Consider the following 13,614-nt stretch of genomic DNA (forward strand, 5'->3'; position numbering starts at 1 on the left):
AGCGAAGACAACGAAACGCTAGGATAACCCGGCATAGACACAGGTAGCGAAGACGATAGGTATAAGGAACGATAAAGCTACGGCTCACCGAGAGGTCGTAGGAGAATACATCGCCGCGTCGATAACTAGTAGAAAGACACGAGGGACCGACACCGAACCACGATCAACAGAGAACGAAGCAGGAGGATGAGATAGCCAGTGACAAGCGGGGGATGGAGATACAGGGAAGGCAGGCGGCCAAGCTAAGGGAGATCTGAGGGCAGTGAGACACACGTAGGCGTTTGGTTACTGTTATTATATAGGTTTTGGGGGATTTATTATGGCAAAACGCCGTTTTCCTATGTATCTATTGTTTCATGCGCAGGGCTGGCGTTCGGAATGCTCTTGCTTCCGCCGGAGGAAGCGCCTGCATAGCCATACGACACTAGTTAGGCTGCATCAGGTTAATAGAGTATCATCATCATCATCATCATCAGGAGCTAGGAGGGTAGTCGCTGCTTTAGCGCCCACGTTTGCTATCATTTTCTTTCTAGTACGCTCCTCAGATCAACTTCAAGTCCAAGCATGAGAACGTGACACAGCGGACGCCTTCCCAAGTGACTGTAGCCAGAGGCCCGGCGCACTGTACATTCACTACAAGAACATTTACGGCCGCGCCAGCATCGTTCTTTCCTGAGCATTTAGGACTGTAACCGATAGGAAGTGCCCCAACTTCGATGAAAGATAATCCTTCCTGGGATTTGAAAGGTCCAGACACCCTTTGCCGCCCTGTGGATCGCGGCAGAACCCTTGCACAAGCCTGCTTATGCTTATCTTCGCTTCGATATGTGGCGGTATCCTAAGGCAATCGCCGGCTACACGGGGAGCTTTGGATTGAAAACATAAGCCTGTTCTGTATTTCCTTTGATAAATTTACTCCCACGGCACTATTGGATTTCTTAAATCTCCGAGTGATATTGATTGACATTGTTGTCAGGTAAGCCCGAAACATTTATGCCTTTTCCTTCCACTGCCTCATATTCATGAAGGTTTCTGCGCAAGAAGCGTTATTGGACGCCAATGGTATGCACCTCCCTGTCTTACTGATGCTAACAATTGCAGAAAGATGTCCCCGCACCTGCCGTCATTTGGAGTCTGTGATTCCTGGACGGTCTCCGTAGTGCGAAAGATCTCGGCGTACCCTGCTAAATACGTAGTGGTGCAGAGGGGGACAAGACTAGGAGGGATCTCTCCGGTTTCACAGCTCAAAACATCCAAGCCTTGTTGTCTGACGTATTCCTGTATTTTGCCAAGCCATCTGGCCAAATTCTGTCAGTACTATTTTTTAAAAGCTTGACCATAACAAAGAGCATCGGCTTACTCGAAGTAGAGTTCTTCGGCCGAAAAAGTTGATCTCACCACTTTCGCAAACTCTTCCGCTATTTCTCCGCGGACAACAGTTTTTCCGGTGTTGGCGTCCTCCCATTGAAGGTAACCGCCAGGTTCTATACACTCCAGTCTGTTTAGCGACACTCACTTGAAATGCTTGAGCATCAACTTACTCAGGAGACCTGCTGCATGCCGTATGAGTCGAGTTGGGTCATTGTTTCTGACGATACAACACCAGAATCGTAGGTGAACCACGTCATACTTGTTAGCGAGATGGTCAGGGACATCTCCAAAGGCATCAAGCTTGTCAAAGGTTACATTCGCCGGCCAAATATATCGGGCAGGAAATTGCTCCTCGGACAAGTCAAAGCCATCTAGTTGGACACTTTCGGGAAGTTGAGATGCTAAATCTAGAAGCCACATTCTGACAAAGCCACGCGAAATTCGTTATTTCAGAAGTAGCGTATGCAAGATTGAGATACTCACCCCGTGCCTGTGCCAATCTCCGCAACCTTCATCTCTGGAGATTTAGATATCGCAGGATCTAATATATAGCCGTTGTATACTCTCCAGAGAAGGTGTTGTGCGTCCAGCCTGGCAATCAAACCAGTTAACTTCCAGATCTTCAATCGAATCTCTGGTCGCCACACGAACCTAACTGACCCATGTAGGTCTCGTCTGAGTAAATAATCATCGACCATTGTGAAAGGATACCGAATTGAATGTAGATATCAACGAAAAGCTTTGGCTCAACGCAGTGGTTGCTTCTTAGTTTACAAAAGGCAAGCCCGCCCTCTTGATTTATATTCTCAAGAATGTCTTGGGACTCGGCAATAGCTTACAGGGTGATCATTGCCCTGGATATCACGAGCATCTGCTGGAGTCCAAACTTGGAAATCCTTGAGAGCATAGTAATTCTATCTTTGTTGGCTTGCAGAATGATCATCAACTGGTGCCACAATATCTACGCCCCTCGGGGTAACACGAGAAGCAGCTGTGGCCGATAAGAGATCCGCTACAAGCGCTGTTAGATATGCATTCCCATTCATCTTTCTAGGTGGTTTGGAATATATATCCGAGATCGACAGTCTTACAGCCTTGGTGAAATGTCCACGTCGCCGAACTAATCGGTTCTGGTTACACGAAGCAAAAGTACAGTCTGCGAAAGCACCTCATTATTGGGAATCTTAAAGTGGTGCAAGATGACATTTCCCGATATGCATAAATTGTACTGTCTATTTTAACTGTCTATTTTGACAGTATGTTGAAAAGTGCAAGTAAACCCCTAAGAAATAGCACAAAGAGGAGTGCTTTACTTTTAGAGCTGGACATGCTCTGGCAAGTAGAAGTTTCAACCCACAGGGAAGAGCCGTCTTACGACTCGCATGAGATATGTGTGTCCGTTTGCACCAATCAAGCAGCTGTAACATACTTGCAAATTCACTCAATCTGTAGACCACGACTGAACCCAGTCGTTACTTCATTAGGAAGCCAGCCGACGTAACTCCTGTAGGTATCCAAAAGGAGGGAGATCGAATGGTCAGCCTGTAGGCGTCCATAACTAGAAGTATAAAACTTCACTGATGCATCACAATGCCTGTCGAGTGTCATACTCATTTACTTGAGTGTGTGGGCGTTCAACCAGAGATTGGTTGAGGACATACCCATGACCCCTGTCAGCTGTAGTAGTACACACGTCGGCTTGAAGAGTAGCCTGGATCCATCGGAAAATCTTTCCAGGCTGCCTCATCGACCTATTATAAAGCAGGTCACTTTCACCATCTTATGCGGTAATCGCATTTGGGCCGCTTTTCTGGAGTATATAGCTCAGGAGGTGAGGAGGTGCGGCCCTCACCTCCTCACCTCCTGAGGTCAGATTGGTAACCGCTGGTAAATACTAGTATTCTATATTAATATGAGGTAAAATCCCTAGGGCTTAACTAGTTATATGCTGATAACAAGCTCAGGAGGTAAACTTCTAACGCTAAGGCCCTTATCTCCTGAGCTCTTCGAGGGAATAACTAGTAACTACTAGTAATTCCCTTTAATTACGTTTATTCTCTGTAGGGCTGCTACCTCCTAAGCTAGAGGGTGATTATAAGAAGTTACTAAAATATTATAGTAAGGTTTAGTAAGAGTATAGTAGATAGTAATAGCTAGAATAAAGTAGTAATACTATCCTTAAGTATAGAGATAACTAGTTCTAAATATTATTATTAATAATTATACCTTCCTAGGAGTGACTAGTAGTTTATAGTCTATATAGAATATCTAGAAAATATATTACTTACTAGGAAAGACTAGTATTTTATAGTCTTTATAGAATATCTAGAAAATCCCCTACGTACTAGGAAGAACTAGTATTTTATAGTCTATATAAAATATCTAGAAAATATATTACTTACTAGGAAAAACTAATAAATTATCTTTAAAGTAAGAGATATTAAAATTTTTATAGAAACTTCTACTATTACTACCTACTTTTATATTAACGCTTTCTCTTTATCTTTCCTCTATCTTTTACTATTATCTACCTTCTCTTTTCTTTTAGTAAGTTTTAATCTCTAGCTTACTTCTAGTATCCTCTAGCGACCCTAAAAGGCCTTTAGATACGTCTAGATTACTCTCTAAGTCGACTAGTATATCTAAAAGATTAGAAAAGGTATATCGCGATAAGGATACTAGATAAGCCTTCTTACCGTATATTAGGCTTAGCCGTCCTTCCCTAGATACCCTATACTATCGAGACGTCGTTCCCTATCGTCGACTATACTAGAGAGTATCTAGTTAATACTAGGAAAGGTTAACTATATTATTTTACCTCTTCTAACTATCTTATAGGAAATTCTAGTATATACTAGAATTTACTACTCCCTCTTCTTTTTTCCCTAGCGAGCGAACTATCCTGCTTAGATTTACTCCTTCTAACTATTTTATAGGAAATTCTAGTATATACTAGAATTTACTACTCCCTCTTCCTCTTCTCCTAGCGAGTGAACTAGCTTTCTTAGAGATAGAGATAGAAATATAGACTAATAGTTTTTCCTAGTTTCTACTATAAATTTCTATATATTTTTAAATCTCTTTCTCCTATCTACTTTTTACTAGTTTTTACTAGTACCTTCTAATACCTCCTAGCCGTAAGAAGAAAGCTACGCCGGTCTCGTCGGCTCCTCCTACTTCCCGGACCTATAGAAGAGCTTCTAGTAAGGTATAGAAAACCCTAGAACCTACTAGTCGCTTCTAGAAGATTGCTAGACTTCTAACTCTCCCGGTACCTTCTAGTAATTCCTAGGTTACCTATATCGCTAAAGACCGGAGTGATTTCCCCGACGAGATCTAGGCCTTTAAGTACGAGAAATTATAAGTATTCCTAGACTTTTCTAGATAATATTAATAATAACTAGTAATTTCTAGTATCTACGAGGAAAATATAAGCGTATATATCTGCCCTGTTTATTAAAAAGACTACCGGTATAATATATTTAATATAACCGGCCCTATTATAAGTTTCTATATTATTATAGTTATAACTAGTATTTACTAATAATATTTAGGTAATCCCGAACTACGCTACTCGCTACCCTTTCTATAGCTATATACTGTAAGTTACTAAAACTTTCTACTAATTACTAAAGGCTAATAATTAATTATAGTAAGCGAGGTAGTAAAGATAGAGGCGTTTCTAGATCGACTATCTAGAAGTATATTAAGTCGAAGTATACTATAAGTATATAGAAAATACTAGTATTTACTAGTTACTAATATTTTTATCTAGGGTACTCTAAGCTTCTGTAGCCTCTATATAGTTACCGCGACTATCTCTAAGCTTTAGTTATAAATATTATTTTATACTATTCTTTAATAATTTTTACTAATTACTAGTAGTAACTACGTTAAGGGAGTTTACGTCTTTAGCGATAATAGGTAAGTATTATTTATTACTAATTATTATTAGTTCTAACTATTATTTACTAGTGATTCCGACGACGAGCCCGCCCCGGAGCTTATATAGGAGTCTATATAGGAGCCCGAGTAGGAGCCTAAGTAGGGGTAGGAGTAAGAGATAGAGGAAGTAGAGTAAAGATTCCTAGGTACTCCTATTAATTACTAGTAGCTACTAGGTTTTTCCTATAGCTTACTACTAATTACTCCTACTTTTATATAAATTTCTAATAGATACTTTCGAATATTACCATAATTAATTATACTAAGTATAAAAACTAGCTTTAGAAATATTATAATATTAATAGCTATATATATAAGGATAAAATAATACTAGTTTTTAATAGCTATAATATATTCCTATATTATTTTATATATATCTAGGGTTCTAAGGGTAATTTCTAAAAAATATCTAAAGAAGTTAGTATCTTAGTAGTAATAATTAGCTTTTCCTACTATTTACTAGTATCCTACTAGTCTAGATATCTTAGCCGACTTACTAAAGAACTCTACTATCTACTAGTAATTACTACCTAGATATCTTTATATTATACTACCTTATTTTACTATATCTACCCTCCCTTTCTACTATCTTCTCTTACTCTCTTATATACTTATTCTCTTATATACTCTCTCTCTTATACTATCTCTCTTCTACTATCTCTCTTCTACTATCTCTATCTCTTTTTACCTAAAGTACTCTATAATCTACTAGTATCTTATTAGCCTTCTTATAATCGACTATACCTAAACTACTAGTAGCTAGGATCTAAGATATAGGGCCTACAAGGGCCTACCTATAAGATATATTTGATGTGGTCAAAACGGCTAGATATCTCGGCCAGATATCTCGGCCAGAAATCTTATCATGTGTTACGATCATGGAAAGAGCCAACTGGAAAGTAACCAGGTGCATTCACGAAACAACGAAGGTGAAGAAGGAAGAAACTACGGAGGCTCTGGCAACTATCTTGTAGAGAGCTTATATAAACAGGCCCTATTAGGTTAGCTCGGTCGGGTGTTTCCATCACTCCGCGTCCATCAGGTGATCTCCGTCCATCGTTCTATCATGCGTCACATAGCCCTCCTTTTTAAAGAGGCTCGCCCCGAGACTCTAGGATATTATCGTCGATATAGTCACTAACGAATTCGTCGACTTCTACTGTAGCTAGCCAGATCTGTAGGTTCTTTAGGGGTCCGGGGGAGTTAGGGTATCGTCGGTAGAAATCTATTAGTTTCAGCGGCGCATTTTTGAAGTCGGCTGCGTAATACTAAGCGTCGTCCTTATCGTGGCCTAGCTACTTAACCTTATACTGTAGCTTTCGGTAGTGTAGGCGTAACCGTAGGACCTCTTCGACTTCCTATTCTTACTAATTATTGACTAGGACTAGCGGTAGAGGATCTTCGATCTAATCTAGCAAGGGATCGGTCTTCGATGTACGGCGTAGCTTATTTAGCGAGAAGACTAGGTGTATCTTAATAGATAGGGGTAGCTCGAGCCTAAATGTATAGCCTTCTTTAGCGATAATCTTATACGGCCCGCTAGCTTAGTCCGATAGCTTCCGGCTTAGGCGGTCTAGTCCCTAATGGCGTATAGTAATATAGACTATATCTCCTACGTCGAAATCTACCTCGCGGCGGTGTTTATTCGCCTATATACGTTAGAGCCCTTATACGTAGTCGATTACTTTAGTAGTCTCTTTCTAGATTCGTTCGATTTGTTCTATAAAGTTTTATGTATTACTAGTTAATTACGGCGAAAGAGAAGCGTCGGTAGGTAGGTCCTAATCGAATGATATTCTAGGCTCGTATCCTCTTTCTATAAAGAAAGGGGACCTTTTCGTCGAGTCTTAGCGTAGCGCGGACGCGGCGAAGTTAATCATCGGCAGCTATTCGGACTAGTCATCTTAGTACTCATTGACTATCACCCTTAGTCGTTAGGCTATCTATTAGTTAGCTATCTCGGTCTAGCCGTCGGTCTGCGGGTAGTAAGCGGTAGATAGCTTACGCTTAATATAAAGAATTCGGTAGAACTTAGTCTAGAACGCCGATATAAACTATCCTCTACGGTCCGATATAATTAAGTTAGGCATGCCTACCTATCGGAAGAGATATATAATAAACAATCGAGCTATTTCTGCGGCTGTAGTTATCTTATAATAGGGGATAGAGGTCTGGCGCTTGCTAAGGCGATAGTATACTACGAATACTACGTCGTAGCTATGCTTGTCCTTAGGGAATGTCCGGAAATCTATTATGATATGCTGCTATAGCCGATCGGGGGTAGGGAGTAGTTATAATAACCCTAGGGGTCGGTCTCTCTATGTCTTTATCCGTTTATAAATTTAATAATTATCTACGTATCGTTCGACGTCGGTTACCTAGTTAGGCTACTAGTAGCGACTTAAGAGAAGGGCCTTTATTTTAGTCTCGCTAGGATACGTAGTATATAGTTAACGATAGACCTTATTAAGTAGGTACGCCCTAAGGTCTCCGTTATCTAGCACTACTAGTCTTCCTTCGTAGAGTAAAAGACTACCTCTTATCTCCTAATGTCTATCCTCGCTTATTCTTGCCTGGTTTCGGTTTACGTCGAGGGAGGGATGAGTCTGATTAGTATAGAGAACGTACGTAACTACCCCGGTTATATCGGAGATAGTCTAGGATCCGTCGTCGGGGTTTATTATCGTTACCGGAGCGATTCTAGCTAGAGAGGGTTAAGGGTTATTATCATCGGGGTATATACCTTGTTCGAGGTATTTATGTAGGAGGAGGATTTGGTTCTGCCTATTATAAGTACTAGGGTCCTTTCGTAAGAGGGTATTAGCGATGATATTTCGCTTTCCTATAAAGTAGCGTATTAGGAAGTGAAATCTCGATAGGAATTCTCCCTAATACGCCTAACGGGCGTTTAGCTTCTTTATAGTTATGAAATATTAAAGCGACTAATAGTTAGAGAAGATACTAAATCGGTCGTCCCGTTGTAGTCCCTCTAGCTCCGCTCTCTAAAGATTAAGGGCCTTAACGATTATAAATATCTTATAGTTATATATATCCTATCGCTGCTCCGTAGTAGTTAGTTTTAACGAATAGAAGCAGATAGGGTACTAATAGCTATTAGGCTAGAGCTATAAGAGGACTCCTCCGATATACCTATCTAATACGTCGGTCTCGACCTTTATAGGGGCCGATGCGTCGTAGTGAGCTAATACCGGAGCCGTCGTTATTATCTTCTTAAGTTCTTAGAAGGCTTATTTACACTATACGCTCTACTCGAACGGCGTCTTATCCTCGGTAAGGCGATTTAGTAGCTTCGTAATCCGACTATAGTTCTTTACGAATCGTCGATAGAACCTATAGAATCCTAGGAAAGATCGTATCCCGTAAACTATAGTAGACTACTACTAGTCGACGATCACTATAATCTTTTCCGGATTAACCTTAATACTATTAGTACCGATAATAAAGCTAAGGAACCGGGTTATCTACGTATAAAACTCGTATTTACTTAGGCTTACCTATAGTCCGGCTTCTCGAAGCTTTTAAAGTACCTTCTTAATATATTCGATATATTCCTCTATCGTTTCGCTATAGATTAGGATATTATCGATAAAGGCGGTAGTAAAGTCGTCGAGGTATCTACTAAGAGTTATATTAATAAACCGCTAGAACGTAGCGGGTCTATTCATCACTCTAAAGGGTATCACTTTATATTTATAGGACCTATATCGTATACGGAAGGTAGTAAGGTCTTCTAAGTTAGGATCTATACGAATTCTATAAAATCCTTGCCGGATATCTAACTTTATAAAGTATCTAGTCTTACCTAGCCGTTAGAAGATCTTATTAATCAGTAGAATTAGATAACGATCTTTCTTCGTAATCGAGTTAAGCTTACGGTAATCGACGCAAAACCGGAGTCCTCCGCCGGGCTTCCGGACTATTAGGATTAGGGAAGTATAGGGGGCCTTACTTTCTTCGATAAACCCTTACGTAAGGTTCTTTATAATATAGGCCTTAGCCGCCTAAAGCTCTTCTTCTAATTACTTATAGAGCGGGTAGTATCTAGGGGTTAGGCCTTCCTCGAGGACGATTCGATAGTCGGTAAACTCTCGGTATAGTAGTAGCGTATCGGAGTCTTACTATAAAAATACATCGGTATACTTATAATATTCCTTAGGAATAATATGCTTTATCTTACGTTCTTCTGATTAACGCTCGTATCGTTTATTCTCTAGGATCCGGTTAATCTCCTCGAGTAAGGTTAGAAAGACTTCGCTGCTACCCCTTTATATATATCGGTAGAATCCTATAGCACTAATCATTACGATAGCTTCTAATAGGGAGGTATAGATCTAAAGAGTTAGTCGTTATCTTTCTAAGGAAGGACGGGGTTATACCTCTTTTAGTATACGCTCTATTTTAGCTAGTATACTCTTATAGTCTTCGGCCGTAGTCTTTATCGGCTTATATTATAGTAGGCGATCGATCTTTTTAAAAAGCTAGTCGCATCGATCGGTATCTCGTTAGTAATTAGGATTAGGCCGTCGTAAGATCGTCCGGGGGAGGATAGTAGATAGCTAACTAGCTACTTCATCCTATAGGCTCTGTTCTTCCGGCTAGATTAATCGGCGTTTTACGTAGTCGGGAAGGACCTTATACTCTATAAACTACTCGCGTCCGAGGATTAGATCGTACTTACTAAGATTAGCGACTAATATTAATAAGCGGCGTTATACGCAGCTATTAATTATTAGTATTAGTTTAATAGTATAAGTAATCGGCTTTCTAGGGTAGTCGTTAAATCCTTAGGTCGGCACCTCCTTTTCTAGCCGTATTACTAGCTACCTAAAGGCCTTCGCGGCCTACAGGGCTAATCGGGTATCGATATATATAAATCTATCTACTCCAGTATTACTAAGCGCAGAAATCGAGAATAAATATCTATTATAGGCTATTTAGGCATTAAAAGATAAACTATTTCCTCTTCCTAATAACTTCTATAGATTTAGCGCGAAAAGTGATAAAGTTATACCACCTAGGAAAGAGACTTTCCCTAGGCTTAGGCATTTCCCGATTTAGGGGCATTAGCAGTAGTAGGGGCTTCGTAATCGGCGAGTTCTTTAGCAGTATCGATCGAAGCGACGGTTATCGGCTTCTTCGGGTAATCGCGTAAGGTATATCCTTATTCGTAATATTTAAAGCATCGACCTTCCTTTAGGTAGGTCGCTCGTTCCTCCGCGGTTATTAGTTTATAAGCCGGAGTAGTACCCTTACGCTTAATAAAAGGGGATGATATAGGGCGTCTACGCGAAGCGATAGTCGTAGCTAAGCCTAAGGCTAATCTAGAGACGGTTACGGCCGCTTAGGTACGACGAGATTCTTTCTGCTTATAAAATAAGCTTAGGTTTAGGGCTATACGCTAGTAGGTAGTAATAAACCTCTTAAAGCTAACGTCTAGGTCATCGAGTAGGTATATTATCTAGGTCTAGAGTATCGGTAGTAGCTTACTATAAAGGTCGCGGAGTCGGTTTTGCTTAGGCTGCTAAGCCTTTTTAGCTAAGCGAGAGAAATTAGTAAGGAAGTCGCCAAAATCATCCTTAGGCTTTATAGTTAGGTAGATATATTCGTAGAGTACCTCCGTAGCTCGGTTTAGGTTTAAGAAGACACTCTCGAGATACTTAATTATATCCTCTACGTCGCCGTACGGGTTAGACGCTCTATCTCTCATTCGGGGACTAATATAGAGTAAGGCCTTGCCCTCGGTACGGCTCGAAACATAGTAGATTCGGTCGGACGGAGTTAAGTAGTAGTTAGCGTTACTACGTAGCTTATATCGAATCTAGTTCGCCTACTAGTCGAAGCGTACGGTCTTACTATCGCTAAAGAGAGGGGGATCGGGGAGTTTTACGGTACGGCGAGATATAGCTATCGGGGACTCGTAGATCGACGGACAGTCTTACCTACGCTCCTATAGATCGATAACCTTTATAGCGAGCTAACTAGCCCTTAGGGTAACAGTCTTAAGATCCCGTTATACCTCCCCGTATTCAGCGTTTATAGCATCCCGCTAGTTAGTAAGAGTTCGAATTTCGCGGCACTCTCGGCGGAGGAGGTTAAGGAGTTATTTAGGCGTATAATTCTTAATAAAATCAAGGTTAAGGTCCCCCTCAGAGGGGAAAGAGATCGGTTCGTCTAGTCCCTACTATCCGGTAGGTTCGGCGCTAGCGATTTCATCGTTATCGCTGTTCGTTTCGTGCTCTCCGGCTAGGTTCTCTGGGGTCTAGTCGTAAGGCTCATTAGCCGCAGTGCTCTAACGGCGTCAGATCGTTGAACGGGATCGTACCATGACGTCGGCTTGTCTTAGTAGGGGAAGGTTCGGTTCGGTTCGGTTAGAATCGTTCAGGATTCGTCGGTTTCGGTTCAGGGTGGGGCGTCGCTCTAAGTGAGACGGTAACAGCGTACTATCTATGTCTGTACAACTCAAAGATGACAGGAAAGGGTGAAAAAGGACCTTCGTTGTATATTACGATCATAGAAAGAGCCAACTGGAAAGTAACTAGGTGCATTCACGAAACAACGAAGGTGAAGAAGGAAGAAACTACGGAGGCTCTGGCAACTATCTTATAGAGAGCTCATGCAAACAGGCCCCATTAGGTTAGCTCGGTCGGGTGTTTCCATCACTCCGCGTCCATCAGGTGATCTCCGTCCATCGTTCTGTCATGCGTCACATAAGTAACCAGGTGCATTCACGAAACAACGAAGGTGAAGAAGGAAGAAACTACGGAGGCTCTGGCAACTATCTTGTAGAGAGCTCATGCAAACAGGCCCCATTAGGTTAGCTCGGTCGGGTGTTTCCATCACTCCGCGTCCATCAGGTGATCTCCGTCCATCGTTCTGTCATGCGTCACATCATGAATTTACCTCCTGCTACTACATAGCAGCTACCTATATCATAACGATATCATAAGCTACTACATAGCAGCCACCTATATCATAACGATATCATAAGCTATATCATAACCATACAATAGCAACCAATACTATGCAACTGGTGACAACCAGTGGCAACCAGAATCAGATATAAATATCCATCAAATCCCTAGCCAAATAATAATTGAACTAAGCTTCCTTTATATCTTTTCTTCCCCTTCTAAGTATCTTTATTATATCACACCTACCTATATTAACTATCCTAATATAACTTCCTACGCAGCCTTACTGCTTGCTAAGAGATCTCTACTATATAATACTAGTAACTCTCTTTATCCTTCTAATTACTTCTAATAATTACTAAAAGATTATAGAACTTATTAATCTTACTAGTAACTCGCTACCGTAATAAGCTCCTATTAGTTCTAGTTAAACCCGAGCTCGAATCGCTATATCTCCTCCTAATCCCTCCTAGTCTATTATTAGTAGCTCCTAAATAATCCTACTATTACCTAGTTAGCGATCCCTAGGAAATTCTAATTCGAACTACTTAAAAGAGTAGCTTTAGAGTTTAATAAATACCGCTATAGCGGACTTTATACGGAATATAGATAAAGCTATTAAGAAGTTTATATAAAGATAGGATAAAAGAGATACTATCTAAAATAGCTAGTAATAGCTAGAAATAGCTATTTAATATATATATACCGAAGTAACTATAAAGAAAAACCTAGTAAATTATAGTCTTCGATAGTATTTATTAGTTACTATTAGGATATCTAGTATAAGGTAGCCGAATTTCTTTATTTTTAAATATCTTTAAAGAGATTACCCTCTAAGAAATAAAATATATAAAGAATATAAAATCCCTAAAGTATATTTCTATTCTAAAGGGATTCTTTATAAAGTTTTCTTTAACCTTACTAAAAGTTTCTAATTTTAACTATATTCTTCTAAGAATTATTATTTTATTCTACCCGATTTACTTATATTACTAATATTAAATTTTAAATATAAGTATTCTAAAAAGTCTAACCTAAAGATATTATAATCTAACCTTAACTTAATTCTACTATTACTCTCTAGAGTTCCTTACCCTCTACTAGTCGCTACTATTATAGTATAGAAGTAGGTAAAAAGAACCTAAAAGAAAAAGGCCCTAAAGACTAAAGGCCTCTTTTAGGAAGGTAATAGGGGAAATCGTCCTAAAAAGTAGTAATAAGATCTAGGACTTACTAGAATATATTAATAATTACTAATTATTTTTATCTCTAGTCGTCCTAAGAAGATTTATACCTACTTAGAGTATAAAGTAACTAGATAGCTAGTAGAGAATACTCTACTAGTAGGTCCCTATCTACCCTACTA

At 40.0% G+C, this 13,614-nt stretch overlaps 1 protein-coding gene across 1 annotated transcript; it reads right to left on the reverse strand.

Moving 5' to 3' along the window:
* Positions 1-1,356: 1,356 nt before the first annotated feature.
* On the reverse strand, positions 1,357-1,886 carry N7482_010167 (class I SAM-dependent methyltransferase; the record flags this gene model as incomplete). Its single annotated transcript, XM_056692291.1, has 3 exons — positions 1,357-1,484; positions 1,542-1,792; positions 1,855-1,886. 3 exons carry the CDS (start codon positions 1,884-1,886, stop codon positions 1,357-1,359), a joined length of 411 nt encoding a protein of 136 aa, XP_056538248.1.
* Between the last annotated feature and the right edge of the window lie 11,728 nt (positions 1,887-13,614).

This window comes from Penicillium canariense, assembly GCF_028826845.1.
Source record: "Penicillium canariense strain IBT 26290 chromosome Unknown utg000008l_segment0_segment0, whole genome shotgun sequence".
NCBI classification, from domain to species: domain Eukaryota; kingdom Fungi; phylum Ascomycota; class Eurotiomycetes; order Eurotiales; family Aspergillaceae; genus Penicillium; species Penicillium canariense.